General features: G+C 36.5%; 1 protein-coding gene across 27 annotated transcripts in view; it reads right to left on the bottom strand.

Moving 5' to 3' along the window:
- Window positions 1-17,285, bottom strand: part of LOC106878297 (neural cell adhesion molecule 2) — a 131,339-nt gene that overhangs the window by 70,682 nt on the left and 43,372 nt on the right. For all 27 annotated transcript variants that reach the window (XM_052975237.2, XM_089337868.1, XM_089337860.1 and 24 more), the window contains exons 3-9: window positions 7,564-7,703; window positions 6,147-6,281; window positions 4,547-4,684; window positions 3,158-3,270; window positions 2,890-3,046; window positions 1,275-1,417; window positions 817-1,170 (exon numbers count right to left, since the gene is read on the bottom strand). In XM_052975237.2, coding sequence (XP_052831197.1) covers window positions 817-1,170; window positions 1,275-1,417; window positions 2,890-3,046; window positions 3,158-3,270; window positions 4,547-4,684; window positions 6,147-6,281; window positions 7,564-7,703 — 1,180 coding nt within the window. The remainder of the gene's footprint in view (window positions 1-816; window positions 1,171-1,274; window positions 1,418-2,889; window positions 3,047-3,157; window positions 3,271-4,546; window positions 4,685-6,146; window positions 6,282-7,563; window positions 7,704-17,285) is intronic.

Genomic DNA, 17,285 nt, shown 5'->3' on the forward strand with positions numbered 1-17,285 from the left:
CACCACAACAACAACATTATCATACTGTTCCATCTGCAGTCTTATATCAAGCAAACATATTTGTCTCACATATCATCGTTTAACGTCCGCTTTCCATGCTAGCATGGGTTGGACGATTTGACTGAGGACTGGTGAAACCAGATGGCTACACCAGGCTCCAACCAAGTGAAATCAATAAAGTTTTAATATACATTTAATAAATGACTAAAATGAATGGTCATGCCTAGTCATGTGTGTGTGTGTGTAGATATCCACAAGAAATAGGTCTGGAAATGTTATTATGAGAGGTTGTCCTTTATAAATGTGAGAAATGCATAAGAGGAAGAGGAACAAAAAGACTGAGTTTGAAGTGAACAATTATATAGGCAAAGTAGCCGGTCCATCAGATATAGTTGCCGAGATGATGACAATAACTGGCATGATGTCAAAACAAAGAGACACACATGCATGAATTGCACACATGCATATACTAACACTCAGTTGAGGGGGTCCTTATCTTGTGAGTTACATAGTGACGTCACAAATGCTGGTGTCATGAAAAAGAAGCACCCAGTATAGCACATCTACACACACACACACACGACAGGTTTTCTTTCAGTTTCCAACTATCAGATCCATTCACAAAGCTTTGGCTGACCCAGTGCCATAATAGAAAGCACTTGCCTAAGGTATCATGCAGTGGGACTAAACCGCAAATCATACAGCTGGCAAGCAAACTTCTTAAGCACACCATCATGTTTGTGTGACATAAAACACCAACTGTATTCATCACAAACCCAAATTTCCAAATAGCCCATCTGATATATTGATACTTACTTGGAGTAAGCTGGTCATCTGTTCTTGACCTTCTATTTTGAATATTTTATACGTCTCAGTATCTCCTTTAATTTCCTCCTTATCCCTTTTCCATGATATTATAGCTTTGGGATAACTTTTGGCAGTGCAGGTTATGTTGGCTTTGTTGCCCATCCAATTGTAAGCAGTAGTTGGAGTATTTATAAAAACAGGTTTATATTCAACCCGGAGGTAGGTTCGCTTGGCATCGTTACCAGCCTCGTTATCTCCAAAACAAGTGTAATTATCAGCATCGCTAGCTTTCAGAGAAGCAATGGTTAAAGTCAATTCTTTATCTGGCCGATTCTTGGTTTCTTTAACTAATACTCCATTCAACTGTTAAAAGACATAAAATAGTAAAGTAGAAAATAAAGAAAAACTCATTTTAATCAAAAAATCGTGTGAAATTTCATTGTCAACCAATTGTTAATTTTGCTAACCTCTTCACCAATAGGGAAAGGAGCATCGTTACTTCTTTGCCAGGTAAGTGATGGTACTGGAACACCTTTTCCTTTACAAACTAAAGTGATTGATTCACCTTCTTTACCATCTCCACTTCGAGGGATTTCAACTGAAGGAGGAACTATAAAATAAAATTTAAAAAAAAAAAAGAGAATTTTGAAATGATTGAAGTTCAAATTTCAGTACAGAACATGTTGGTTAACATTATTACAACACAACTTCACCAACTAGTTTTTGTTACTTCAATACACACATTTTATATATATATATATGGTTGGCACTGTCGCTTACGACGACGAGGGTTCCAGTTGATCTGATCAACAGAACAGCCTGCTCATGAAATTAACGTGCAAGTGGCTGAGCATTCCACAGACATGTGTACCCTTAACGTAGTTCTCAGGGAGATTCAGTGTGACAACGCTGGCCCTTTGAAATACAGGTACAACAGAAACAGGAAGAAAGAGAGAGAGAAAATTGTGGTGAGAGAGTATATATATATATATATATATATATATATATATACGGATTACACTGGACCCATCTTCTGATTGGAAATCGCTTCAATATACCACGACGTCTAAAAAACTTTTGAACTTTTCGCATTATTATGATTGACCGTTGACTGAACACTATTCAATTTTTTTTCTCCGTGTTTTTCTCCTTGTCTCCGTATTCTTTCTGTTGAAGAGCGTAGCTCGAAACGTCAAAGACTTTCCGTATTCCCGAGCGTCATACTAATATATCCTTTTGTTATTTACACCACCTGTCCTCGTCTGTTATTATTTGTATATTCTCCCATATATATATATATATATATATATATATATATATATATATATATATAATTGTAGTAATATATAGTAATAAACACAGAAAACAAAAGATTTTATTTAAGTCCTATCACACTGTGTCCCCAGTATACTGGAAATAGCTTAACCATCTGGGTTCCCAACAAAGCAACAATGAACAATACATGCAGGGAAAATATAAAATACTAAAAATAGACAACTGATCACATTGCAGCTTTGTAATCAAAATGTATTTATGACTCATTGATAAGGGTGTCCCACACAGCTGCTGTTGTTTTACTTTTTGCTTTTAAAAGGGGGAAAGGGGATGTGATGATCCCAGCACTTTGTCTAGTAAACAAGCAAAGGACTAGAGCCACTGCAGTTGAAGAAATTATTGAGAACAAGTTTACTCTTGTGCAGACAATCAAACAGGTGAAAGTGGAGAGGAAAATAGCAAATACAGTTGCTGAGAGATAGGCCTGTTATTGTTGGTGCTGTTCACCTGAAGCCTTTTTTTCTAATTTTTGTGATTTTATGCATTAGTTTGCCTGCAATCATTACTCTTGAGTTGTGTATGCAACTATTTATATTTTTGTTTAGGATCCCAGGTGGAGGGTAAAGTTAGACACAGGGGGTCCAGATCAGAGAGGGTTAAACTTTGTAAAGCATACACGCTTCATTAAATAATCAGTCATTATTAGGCCAGGCAATTATATCAGATGCCATAACATAATTGATTTATTCCTCAGCACCTGCAGAGCACACACATACCATTAATTTACTTTAAGAAAAGCTTACTTACCAAGAATAGTTACTTCTGCAGTAGCACTGTCATTGCCACCAATGTTATATGCCACACATTTGTATTTACCTCCGTCACTTTTTTTTACATTAGACACCTTTAATTTACCAGCAATGTTATCCATTTCAATTCTTGAATCTGACAGTTCTTGATCGTTCTATGCAGAAATTAAAATTAATTAGTTGCATACAGTGTTCTTAATTGTTTCTGTCAATAATAAGTTCTTTAGCATACAGAAATGAGAAAAAGAAAAATGTTCAAAACGCACCTTAAACCACATATATTTAGGATTAGGGTCTCCTGATGCTTTGCAACTTAATGATAACTCTGACCCTTCAACAGGCTTGCTCACTTCTGGTGGCTTTGATATCTTGGGAGGTACTGCAAAGAGACAACACTCATACAGAAAAAGCAATCACAATATCAAAGATTAGTATTGTTAGTAGTAGTAGTAGTAAATGAATCAAACAGAGAAAACCTTAATCCGTATCGATACCTACATGTGGAGATGCAAATTATTAAATAACCAGCTAGCTTGAAATAGATAGATAAACAGAGGGCTAATCATCTACTGAGGTAGCTAAATAGGTAGGTAGGTATGTAGGCTATCGCACAATGGTTATAAAAACCCATTACCACACAATGGCTGTAAAAGCAATTGGAAAGACTCAATCTTGAAGACATGATTTGATTAAAAGACTTAATAGTCATTAGTGAAACTCGTTTGATGAATGATCAACTAGTTCCCCTAGCAGCAGCCCTTTTAGCATGATTTAATGGAAGTTTTTGCTATGCTCCCACCAAATGATTTAGTAATATTATAATTGAAGATGGTGTTTAGTCTAAGCAACAAGCTTCCGTACAATCTCTATCTACCTAACGACTCACAAGGCTTTAGCCAACTTGGAAAAACAGTTGTCCAAGGTGCTACACCAATGTAATCAAGTGATAGTGAAGTAAACTTCTCAAAGTGATTAAACCAAATTCATTCTGGTTTCTTTACCCCACCTCCCACATGTGTGTGTGTGTGTTACTTACTGTCATGCCAGCAGTGTTTATTTTTCAAACTAAAGTTCACCATTGGTATATACCCAAAGATTTTAGCATCTTTAAATTAATGTAATGAGAAAAAAAGGGAGGAAGGGAGGGAGATGTAATTGAGAAGTTTGCTTTACAACCATGCGGTTTAGGTTTTAGTCCCACTGAACAGCAGCACCATGGGAGAGCACGTTATAACAAGATGGCCCCCGGGTGGCTGACCACTGCTTTCAGAGTGAATTAAGTAGACAACTGTAGAAAGCTCACTGCATAAATACGTGTGTGTGTGTGTGTGTGTGTGTGTGTGTGTGTGCTTCCATGCGTGTGAATGTTGACGTGTCATGGCTTCACTTATGTCTAATGCTGTTTACATTCCTTGTTGACACGACTAGTTACTCCTTCAAAAACTGGTGGAATAAGATAAGAGGGGTGCTGGATGAAGAAATGAACACACACACACACACAGCAACAGCAATAAAGAGAAGCACCCGCTAAGAACATTGTTACAACCAACTACAATAAGATAAACAGACAGGTACGATTTTACCTCAATACAATCAACAGAAAACAACAGATGTTAAATGAAAAGAAGAAATCTATTTTTTCCATTTCTACTTACCAACAACTTTAACTATGATTGATTTCTCATCATACGAACTTTTCGAAACAATTTCTGCTTCCAAAACATATTCTCCATTATCAGCTTCAGTAATATTCTTAATTATCAAGCCATCAGCATCCACTTCGTAACGTCCAGCTAAATAAGAGAATCATAATTTTTCAGATTAAAATATTCAAATCTCAAAGTACAGTGTAAAACATCTTTTAAGCATTGTTTTCCTTTTAAATAAAATACTTCAAAGGCATCTTTAACTTCTATGTCTTGTACTGGATATATATTATAACAAAGCAGGGGGGAGAAAGTATATACACAAACGCACTACTATTACACGAGACTCAACATTCTATATCAAAGGCTCACATTGAACTGCTACCAACACAAGCTCACAGTTCTTTATAGGAAGGAATCAGTCCACCTCTTAGTCTCTTGCAGGGTGGTCGGAATACTTCCACAACATTCATTCTAAAAACATAAATATTATTCATCTTTAATATTTAGTTTCATCCAAAACCATCACCTAGTTGCCTAGCAACATATGTAGAGAATAAAGTAGGAGAAATGAAAGATGGGAGATGGCTTTTAGCTGGTCCATTGCTACTAGAGAGATGAGAGCACATGTACCCAAAAGTAGCAACCTTGATGACTGCCATACAAGTACAGTTACACAATAAAAGAGCAATTTCAAGTAAACACTTGTGTACTGAAGCTGCTAAGATGACATTTCATCTCATCAAGTGGTGAAGTAGCTCTATATAGATATATATATATAGAGAGAGAGAGAGAGAGAGAGAGAAAGAGAGAGAGAGAGAGAGAGAAAGAGAGAAAGAGAGAGAGAAAGAGAGAGAAAGAGAGAGAGAGAGAAAGAGAGAGAGAGAGAGAGAAAGAGAGAAAAAGAAAGAGAGAGAGAGAGAGAAAGAGAGAGAGAGAGAGAAAGAGAGAGAGAGAGAAAGGAGATAAAGGAGATAAATCACAATTTATTTGTGATCAGAGCTGTTCGAAAACTGTCGTTATACTATATATATAGATCGTTGACCAAACACCATTCAATTTTTTTTCTCCGTGTTTTTCTCCTTGTTTTCTCCGTATTCTTTCTATTGAAGAGCGTAGCACGAAACGTTAAAGACTTTCTGTATTCCCGAGCGTCAAACTAATACATCCTTTTGTTGTTTACACCACCTGTCCTCGTCTTGTTTTTTTTCGTACATTCTCCTATATATATATATATATATATATATATATATATATAACTGTGAAATCAAAATCAATGATGTGGCAGTGGAACATTAAAAGCACATCTGAGCGTGATCCTTGCCAGCGCCACCTTACTGGCACATGTGCTGGTTGCAAGAGGAAAAACAACATTTGGGCGTGGTCAGATTGGAGCCTGGTGCATCAAACTGCCCAACCCAGCATGGAAAGCAGACGTTAAACGATGATGATGTACATATAAATAAATAAATATATATAACAAGCCCTTGTCATTTTACTTTATTGCTAGATGAGGTAACTCTCAGACGAGGGTTAACACCTTTGTAATTGCTAACGTATGAAAAAACCCTACTAATTTTGGTGTTATAATAAAAAACAAAAGACATACCTGTAATAATTTTTTTCAGTTTGTGTTTCCACTGAATTTTGGGAGCAGGGTCTCCTGTTGCAGTACATCGGATTTTGGCATCTTTATAAATAATTGGTTGCTGTACTTCTTCACAATTACTAAAACCAAGTGGCCCTGTGGAAAGAAGAAAATGCTTCAATACTCTCTTCTTTATAACTGTGAAGCAGTTCACTGACCATTATGAAGTTTTTCTTTTTTTTTTTCTTCTTTTGACAGTAAAAAACATTACCGGTACCAAGACTAATATTAGATGACATTAACTAGATCTAAATTTACCTCAAAGTCTGCATGGGAACAATATGCTAGGTTGCATATTTACCATATGTACAGAGATATGTTTAGATATTTATGTGTGTGTATACATTACAACAAACAACCTAACAAACTCATAGTGCTGTCAGAAGACTAAAAAACTGTGCACTTGAAAATGACAAAGTAAATTGGATACAAGTGTTGCACTTCTCTAGTGTGATAAAACCGACACAATGTTGAATCCCATTCGTGGAAAAGCCATTTCTGAATGGCTTGGTCTAGCAAGCAACATGAGCCCTGTATGTTTAAGTGGCTTATTTTGCTTGTACTGAGTATGTAGTTAAGAGGGGGGAGGGGCACTGAAAAATTCATAGGCTGACTTAGGAGTTACCATACAGTGATTAAACTTGGCATGCATTAAATTCAACCTTTACTGATACTAACTGCATTGTTTTCTTTCCGGATAAACCCACATTAGATACAGAATTGAGGACTTGGAAAAGTGGTACTAGAGACATTTCGTGAAAATGGATAAAATTTGGAACTGTGGTGTTATCAAATATCTGCAGAAAAAGGGGTTAGCTACCCAGGACAGTCATGCTGACATGGCTGCTACATTAGGGGGAAGATGCTCCAGCTTTATCAACTGTGCGAAAGCAAGCAGTTGAATTCAAGAGGGGTAGGGAGAGTCTTGAAGATGACCTGAGGTCTGGACATTCTGCCACAGCCATCACCCAAGAAAACAACTAGAATATCACCGTATAGCATCTTGGCCAACATTCAACCATTGAAGCAGAATGGATAAAATAAGTGTCTTCTAGGCCCTAAGCCTTGAGAGTAGATTTGGTAGATGGAAACTGAAAGAAGCCTTCAATTATGTGCGTGCATGTGTCTCTCTTATCTTGACATGTTCTAATTGTAAAGGAACATCACTCACATAAGCATGGTGCTGTTTTGTTCAAAGGATGGGTGGAAATATTTTGCTTGGTAAAAACACGAGTTAATGAAAGAATAGCACCTGGCCATACAAGATGTGTCTCAACGAATTGGGCCTGATCCATGCCAAGTATAGATGAGTGAATGTTAAAATGACAATATACACTCAATCATTATTTAAAACAACAACTGAGAAGAAAGAACTTACGGTATATTTTCAATGTTGTGATGGCTTCTAACTTCTTGCCATTTACTTCAGCTCTGCAAGCATACACTCCAGCATCACTTGTTTTCAACTCCTTCAAAATGAGTTTGCTGCTGAATGGTGGCTCCTTACGAATTTTGATGCTAGAAAAATTAAGAAAAACCAAAATGTCCTTAAGTCAAAATTACACTTAAGCATAATGGATAAAATCTTACAAATGAATTTAAAAACAGAATTTTCAATATTGAATATTTAAAATCTAGAATTTTTATTAGACTAGGAAAATTACAAAATCTTATTTACTGAATAAATATTATTCCACTGTAATTTGCTTAAATCAACACTTAAAGATATTTTGGCTTATAATGGATAAAACAAAAGAAACCATGAGAAAAAGAAAGATGTGAAGAAATTTCTCTAGTTTTAATCACTCATCATTCATTCAGCTAACTCATAAATACTAACATGCTGTACTTTGATTTAAAATAACTTTCAAAATTTGTAATTCTTTAATTTTTAAAATAACTTTCAAAACTCCTAATTCTTTAAATTTTTGCAGTATTCTCTCCGTTTCACAACCCATGTGTTTCTAAACTTCGCCACATTTTCCTCAGCAATCTCTCCTCCTCTCTCTAAAATTCGTAAAGATTCTTGCCTTGTTTTATAACTTGCGTCTTTCTCATACTTGTCACGATTCTTCCATCGATAAAGTCTTTCAAAGCTCTCTCTCAATCTCTATTCCTTACAAGTGGCTTCTTGGCTGCTATTTCCTGAGGTGAAGCTGGCCATTGCTTATCCACAATGCACCCACCCATTCCCACCACCTATACCAAAAATCTCTCCTCTTATACCAGAAACTCCTCCAGGGCTCTGCCTTGCTTCTGTACCAGAAGACTTGCATGGCTCCCTCCCACCACCACCAGCAGCAGCAATCATCCACACTACTGCATGCGCCAAATGATGTGTTACCTAGTAAATTAACAAACCACCTACCCCTTTCTCTCTCTACATAATGACCAACCAATAGCAGCTCATAAACCTAATTTTAAACACTGACCTATTTTTGTTTGCAGCAATAACACTTAATATTTATAATGCTTACATTTCACTCACTCTCAATAGGGGCAACAATTTTAACCTGCTTGAATGATGGTAAGTTAAAGTAAGAATAGCTGATGTGGCATGTCTACTATCAAACGATCATTGAACGTTTTTCAAGTGCTAAATTCCATTTCTCCTCCCCATGTTCCCTCCCACAACTCTTTCCCAGTTTTCAGAGTTGGCACTGTCAATGTAAGCACATTAAAAGGTAGAACTAGGGAGATTACTGAGATGCTTGATTGGAGGCGTGTTGATGTATGTTGCATTCAAGAGGTAAGGTGGAGAGGAACTTCAGCCAGATTCCTCACAAGCGAGACACATAAGTATAAAATTTTCTGGGAAGGTAACAGTGACCGGGCAGGTGGTGTTGGCATTCTTCTTGCAGGGATAAGGTCAGGCTAGTTTTCCAGAATAGTATAACAACAATTATCTCTGCCTACACCCTCCCAAGTGAGCCTACCAAATGAACAAAAGGATCACTTTTATGATATTCTTCTACAGGCTACTTCAAATGTATAAAGACAGGTGTATAAAGAAGTGCCGATCTCTAAACTGTGAAGGGAACCTGTAGTAGAGGTAGACCCAGGAAGTCATGGGACAAGGTGATAAAGCATCATCTTTGAATCTGAGCCTCACAGATGCGACGACTAGTAACCAAGACCTTTGGCAACATACTGTGCTTGAGAAGACCTATTAGGCGTGGCCAATGATGGTGGCACGTGAAACGCACCTTTCGAGTGCTAGGCTTCTTGGAGACAATGACAAATGATCAAGACCATCGGCATTATGCCAGGCTTGAGAAAAAGACCCATCAAACCAAGTAGAATTCCAGTCGTGACAGATACTGGTGTCACACAAATGGCATGTAAAAGCACCCATTACATTCACAGAGTGGTTGGCATTAGAAAGGGCAACCAGCCATAGAAACCATGCCAAAACAGACTGGAGTCTGGTGCAGCCTTCCAACTTGCCAGCCCTGGTCAAACTGTCCAACCCATGCCAGCATGAACAATGGATGTTAAATGATGATGATGTGAGTGAATGTGAGGAAGGAGGGAGAGAAAGAGGGTATAACATTCAAATATTCTTTTGTAAACACTTTATTTACAGGTATCTAAAAATACCTTTTTTGTTTAGTTTTTACAATTATTTAAATAATATATTGTTCTTTCTAGCAATTTCAACTTTATTAAGTAACCATTTTAATTAATCATTCATATATTTGGAATCGACCAGACGTAAAAAAAAGTCTTTTTATTTTTTAATTTATTATTTTGATTTATTTGACAGGAGGAAATGCATTTGCTGAAGATATTTGGTAAAGTTAGAGCATGGAGACAAAATGTAGACATTCATTAGAGAGGATGACATGCAGAGAAAGGAAAGAGAGAAGAAAAAAACATGGAAAATGAATTACTGACGGGACAATATGATGACAATGATGATAATGAACAAAGAGGAAAGGCACCCACCCCCACCAGAGTGAAAGTGTAATTACAAAGTTGGTAGTTTGTATTAAATAGATGACAATCACACAAAAAAATGAATGAATGAATGAAATGCAACAGATAAGGAAACAATAATTTGAGTGTCAGTATCATGAGAGAGATAGAAAGAGAGAGAGAATCAAGCATTGACAAAGCAGAATATGTTAATGAAAGGTTTCAGAAGAGAAAACAACATACAAAATAGTAATACAACACCCTTATATACATCTATGTACTATATATATATGTGGAGGCGCAATGGCCCAGTAGTTAGGGCAGTCGACTTGCGGTTGTAGGATCATGGTTTCGATTCCCAGACCGGACGTTGTGAGTGTTTATTGAGTGAAAAGACTTAAAGCTCCGCGAGGCTCTAGCAGGGCGTGGTGGCAAACCCTGCTGTACTCTTTCACCACAACTTTCTCTCAATCTTTCTTCCTGTTTCTGTTGTAGCTGTATTTCAAAGGGGCCAGCTTTGTCGCACTTTGTATTAGGCTGAATCTCCCCGAGAACTATGTTAAGGGTACACATGCCTGTGGAGTGCTTAGCCACTTGCACGTTAATTTCACAAGCAGGCCATTCCGTTGATTGCATCAACTGGAACCCTCGTCATCGTAACCAACAGAGTGCCACGATATATATATATATATATATATATATATATAAACATAATTTATTCCCGTCTGTAAAACTGATAGTTTATATATTATTAAAATGGTCAGTGATTATTTTCGATTTAAACACATTTAGATTAATATTATTGGAAATTATAAAAACATTTTACGGCCTTTGTAAATTTTCTTAATTATTTTATCCATTTGAATTTTGTTGTTCTTTCATTGTACTTATGTATTTGAACTTTAAAACTCATGCTCCTAAACATAGGTATTTTAAATCAGTATTTTTTTGCAATTTGGCAGTCCTTTACATGGAATTTCCTCTGTCTTTTTGAACCAAGGCTCTGAAGAGGCTTACATACAGAAATAGGAATTTTTTATAAATCAACTAATGTATATAAGTCAAAACAAATTGTTGGCTTTAGATATATATTTTTTCATTTGTTATGTTATTTTATATTATATTTTTTTATATTGTTATACTATAATGTAAATAGTTTGTCAATCGTAGTTCTCTATTTCATTTAATTAAATCGAAATTGAACCAAATTCGATGACTGGCACCCGTGCCAGTGGAGCGCTAACAGTACCATCCGAGCGTGATCATTGCCAAGGCAGCTGTCTGGCTTCCATGCCAGTGGCACGTAAAGAGCACCATCTGAGCGTGATCGTTACCAGCATCACCTTACTGGCACTTGTGCCGGTAGCACATGAAAAACGTTCAAGCGAGGTCATTGCCAGTGCCACTGGACTGGCTCCTATGCAGGTGGCACGTAAAAAACACCCACTACGCTCTCAGAGTGGCTGGTGTAAGAAAGGGCATCCAGCTGTAGAAACTCTGCCAGATCAGATTGGAGCCTGGTGCAGCTATCTGGTTCGCCAGTCCTCAGTCAAATCATCCAACCCATGCTAGCATGGAAAGCAGATGTTAAACAATGATGATGATGATGATGATTATATATATATATATATATATATATTACATATAGTACATAAATGCACACATTACTTTATGCTTCAGTCATGCTGTACCACCTTTAAATGGTATGGTTGGTTGATTATAATGACCCCCACCCACAGTATTCATGGAACGGGTACTTATTTCAGCAATCTTGCAAGGACAAATGTAAGGTAAATTCAAGCTGGGCAGAATCTGAACTTTAAACAAATGTAGCTAAACACTGCAAGGCATTTGGTCAGACAATGCTCTGACACCCCTTGGTTACCCCCACCACCACCTACTTATAAAATAAATAAAAAAAGGACATCCATATACAAACAAATGCAAGCAGAGTAAAAATGATGATGATGGCTGAAGATAGCTAACACTTAAAACTAGAGAACAGAAACAAAAGTAAATACAATATGACAATGAAGCTTAGCGGCTGAGAGAAATTGTAGAGAGTAAAAGATAAAATCCAGTCTGAAAAGCTTAGGTTTTATGGAAACAACATGTGATAATTTTTAATTTACTTGGTCTTTAGTTTACTATTACAACACAAGAAGTTTGGAATAATGAAGGGTCAAGTAAGGACAGAATATGATGAATGATTATTAAAAGAAAAATGAAAACTGAAATAGTTCTGTTCAGTCCCACAATTAAGTTTCTAGTATTTTCAGAGATATCAACTACTTTATCTTCGTTTATGATCATAGCAATGTGAAAGAAGCTACATTGACAGCTCAATAAATTGATTTTCAGATTACACAGGCAATTTTAATTCAAGCAACATCTTGGTGTCATGCAATATATATATACATTCATACAATATATATGAGATAATTTTAAAAATTTATATATAAATATTGTATAGTACTGCACTGGTATTATTTACCTCGGACTGAAAAGAAGATATGAGAGAAATAATTTGTTAAATGTATTAAAAAAAAGAAAAAAAAAAAAACTGCAACATGACAAATTTAATGACATACAATTTGTAACAGAAATGAATTTTAAATAATTTCAACAGAAAAGTCAAAACTAAATTTAACCATCCTATGCCAAGTGTTATATTTAATAGTAATTCCATGGTTATTTTGAAGACTATGATACTGTTATGAATTTACAGAGAAGTATAAATTACATCTTTTCTCTTTATCTCCTTTCTCTCTCTCTCTCTCTTTCTTTTTCTCTCTTTCTCTCTCTATATATATATATATCTATATAGAGCTACTTCACCACTTGAGATGAAATGTCATCTTAGCAGCTTCAGTACAGAAAGGAGATAAATCACAATTTATTTGTGATCAGAGCTGTTCGAAAACTGTCGTTATACTATATATATAGATCTCTATTCCTTACAAGTGGCTTCTTGGCTGCTATTTCCTGAGGTGAAGCTGGCCATTGCTTATCCACAATGCACCCACCCATTCCCACCACCTATACCAAAAATCTCTCCTCTTATACCAGAAACTCCTCCAGGGCTCTGCCTTGCTTCTGTACCAGAAGACTTGCATGGCTCCCTCCCACCACCACCAGCAGCAGCAGCAATCATCCACACTACTGCATGCGCCAAATGATGTGTTACCTAGTAAATTAACAAACCACCTACCCCTTTCTCTCTCTACATAATGACCAACCAATAGCAGCTCATAAACCTAATTTTAAACACTGACCTATTTTTGTTTGCAGCAATAACACTTAATATTTATAATGCTTACATTTCACTCACTCTCAATAGGGGCAACAATTTTAACCTGCTTGAATGATGGTAAGTTAAAGTAAGAATAGCTGATGTGGCACGTCTACTATCAAACGATCATTGAACGTTTTTCAAGTGCTAAATTCCATTTCTCCTCCCCATGTTCCCTCCCACAACTCTTTCCCAGTTTTCAGAGTTGGCACTGTCAATGTAAGCACATTAAAAGGTAGAACTAGGGAGATTACTGAGATGCTTGATTGGAGGCGTGTTGATGTATGTTGCATTCAAGAGGTAAGGTGGAGAGGAACTTCAGCCAGATTCCTCACAAGCGAGACACATAAGTATAAAATTTTCTGGGAAGGTAACAGTGACCGGGCAGGTGGTGTTGGCATTCTTCTTGCAGGGATAAGGTCAGGCTAGTTTTCCAGAATAGTATAACAACAATTATCTCTGCCTACACCCTCCCAAGTGAGCCTACCAAATGAACAAAAGGATCACTTTTATGATATTCTTCTACAGGCTACTTCAAATGTATAAAGACAGGTGTATAAAGAAGTGCCGATCTCTAAACTGTGAAGGGAACCTGTAGTAGAGGTAGACCCAGGAAGTCATGGGACAAGGTGATAAAGCATCATCTTTGAATCTGAGCCTCACAGATGCGACGACTAGTAACCAAGACCTTTGGCAACATACTGTGCTTGAGAAGACCTATTAGGCGTGGCCAATGATGGTGGCACGTGAAACGCACCTTTCGAGTGCTAGGCTTCTTGGAGACAATGACAAATGATCAAGACCATCGGCATTATGCCAGGCTTGAGAAAAAGACCCATCAAACCAAGTAGAATTCCAGTCGTGACAGATACTGGTGTCACACAAATGGCATGTAAAAGCACCCATTACATTCACAGAGTGGTTGGCATTAGAAAGGGCAACCAGCCATAGAAACCATGCCAAAACAGACTGGAGTCTGGTGCAGCCTTCCAACTTGCCAGCCCTGGTCAAACTGTCCAACCCATGCCAGCATGAACAATGGATGTTAAATGATGATGATGTGAGTGAATGAATGTGAGGAAGGAGGGAGAGAAAGAGGGTATAACATTCAAATATTCTTTTGTAAACACTTTATTTACAGGTATCTAAAAATACCTTTTTTGTTTAGTTTTTACAATTATTTAAATAATATATCATTGTTCTTTCTAGCAATTTCAACTTTATTAAGTAACCATTTTAATTAATCATTCATATATTTGGAATCGACCAGACGTAAAAAAAAGTCTTTTTTTTTTTTAATTTATTATTTTGATTTATTTGACAGGAGGAAATGCATTTGCTGAAGATATTTGGTAAAGTTAGAGCATGGAGACAAAATGTAGACATTCATTAGAGAGGATGACATGCAGAGAAAGGAAAGAGAGAAGAAAAAAACATGGAAAATGAATTACTGACGGGACAATATGATGACAATGATGATAATGAACAAAGAGGAAAGGCACCCACCCCCACCAGAGTGAAAGTGTAATTACAAAGTTGGTAGTTTGTATTAAATAGATGACAATCACACAAAAAAATGAATGAATGAATGAAATGCAACAGATAAGGAAACAATAATTTGAGTGTCAGTATCATGAGAGAGATAGAAAGAGAGAGAGAATCAAGCATTGACAAAGCAGAATATGTTAATGAAAGGTTTCAGAAGAGAAAACAACATACAAAATAGTAATACAACACCCTTATATACATCTATGTACTATATATATATGTGGAGGCGCAATGGCCCAGTAGTTAGGGCAGTCGACTTGCGGTTGTAGGATCATGGTTTCGATTCCCAGACCGGACGTTGTGAATGTTTATTGAGTGAAAAGACTTAAAGCTCCGCGAGGCTCTAGCAGGGCGTGGTGGCAAACCCTGCTGTACTCTTTCACCACAACTTTCTCTCAATCTTTCTTCCTGTTTCTGTTGTAGCTGTATTTCAAAGGGGCCAGCTTTGTCGCACTTTGTATTAGGCTGAATCTCCCCGAGAACTATGTTAAGGGTACACATGCCTGTGGAGTGCTTAGCCACTTGCACGTTAATTTCACAAGCAGGCCATTCCGTTGATTGCATCAACTGGAACCCTCGTCATCGTAACCAACAGAGTGCCACGATATATATATATATATATATATATATATATAAACATAATTTATTCCCGTCTGTAAAACTGATAGTTTATATATTATTAAAATGGTCAGTGATTATTTTCGATTTAAACACATTTAGATTAATATTATTGGAAATTATAAAAACATTTTACGGCCTTTGTAAATTTTCTTAATTATTTTATCCATTTGAATTTTGTTGTTCTTTCATTGTACTTATGTATTTGAACTTTAAAACTCATGCTCCTAAACATAGGTATTTTAAATCAGTATTTTTTTGCAATTTGGCAGTCCTTTACATGGAATTTCCTCTGTCTTTTTGAACCAAGGCTCTGAAGAGGCTTACATACAGAAATAGGAATTTTTTATAAATCAACTAATGTATATAAGTCAAAACAAATTGTTGGCTTTAGATATATATTTTTTCATTTGTTATGTTATTTTATATTATATTTTTTTATATTGTTATACTATAATGTAAATAGTTTGTCAATCGTAGTTCTCTATTTCATTTAATTAAATCGAAATTGAACCAAATTCGATGACTGGCACCCGTGCCAGTGGAGCGCTAACAGTACCATCCGAGCGTGATCATTGCCAAGGCAGCTGTCTGGCTTCCATGCCAGTGGCACGTAAAGAGCACCATCTGAGCGTGATCGTTACCAGCATCACCTTACTGGCACTTGTGCCGGTAGCACATGAAAAACGTTCAAGCGAGGTCATTGCCAGTGCCACTGGACTGGCTCCTATGCAGGTGGCACGTAAAAAACACCCACTACGCTCTCAGAGTGGCTGGTGTAAGAAAGGGCATCCAGCTGTAGAAACTCTGCCAGATCAGATTGGAGCCTGGTGCAGCCATCTGGTTCGCCAGTCCTCAGTCAAATCATCCAACCCATGCTAGCATGGAAAGCAGATGTTAAACAATGATGATGATGATGATGATTATATATATATATATATATATATATATATATATATATATATTACATATAGTACATAAATGCACACATTACTTTATGCTTCAGTCATGCTGTACCACCTTTAAATGGTATGGTTGGTTGATTATAATGACCCCCACCCACAGTATTCATGGAACGGGTACTTATTTCAGCAATCTTGCAAGGACAAATGTAAGGTAAATTCAAGCTGGGCAGAATCTGAACTTTAAACAAATGTAGCTAAACACTGCAAGGCATTTGGTCAGACAATGCTCTGACACCCCTTGGTTACCCCCACCACCACCTACTTATAAAATAAATAAAAAAAGGACATCCATATACAAACAAATGCAAGCAGAGTAAAAATGATGATGATGGCTGAAGATAGCTAACACTTAAAACTAGAGAACAGAAACAAAAGTAAATACAATATGACAATGAAGCTTAGCGGCTGAGAGAAATTGTAGAGAGTAAAAGATAAAATCCAGTCTGAAAAGCTTAGGTTTTATGGAAACAACATGTGATAATTTTTAATTTACTTGGTCTTTAGTTTACTATTACAACACAAGAAGTTTGGAATAATGAAGGGTCAAGTAAGGACAGAATATGATGAATGATTATTAAAAGAAAAATGAAAACTGAAATAGTTCTGTTCAGTCCCACAATTAAGTTTCTAGTATTTTCAGAGATATCAACTACTTTATCTTCGTTTATGATCATAGCAATGTGAAAGAAGCTACATTGACAGCTCAATAAATTGATTTTCAGATTACACAGGCAATTTTAATTCAAGCAACATCTTGGT

This window comes from Octopus bimaculoides, chromosome 20 (assembly GCF_046866305.1).
Source record: "Octopus bimaculoides isolate indiv1 chromosome 20, ASM4686630v1, whole genome shotgun sequence".
In the NCBI taxonomy this organism is placed as follows: domain Eukaryota; kingdom Metazoa; phylum Mollusca; class Cephalopoda; order Octopoda; family Octopodidae; genus Octopus; species Octopus bimaculoides.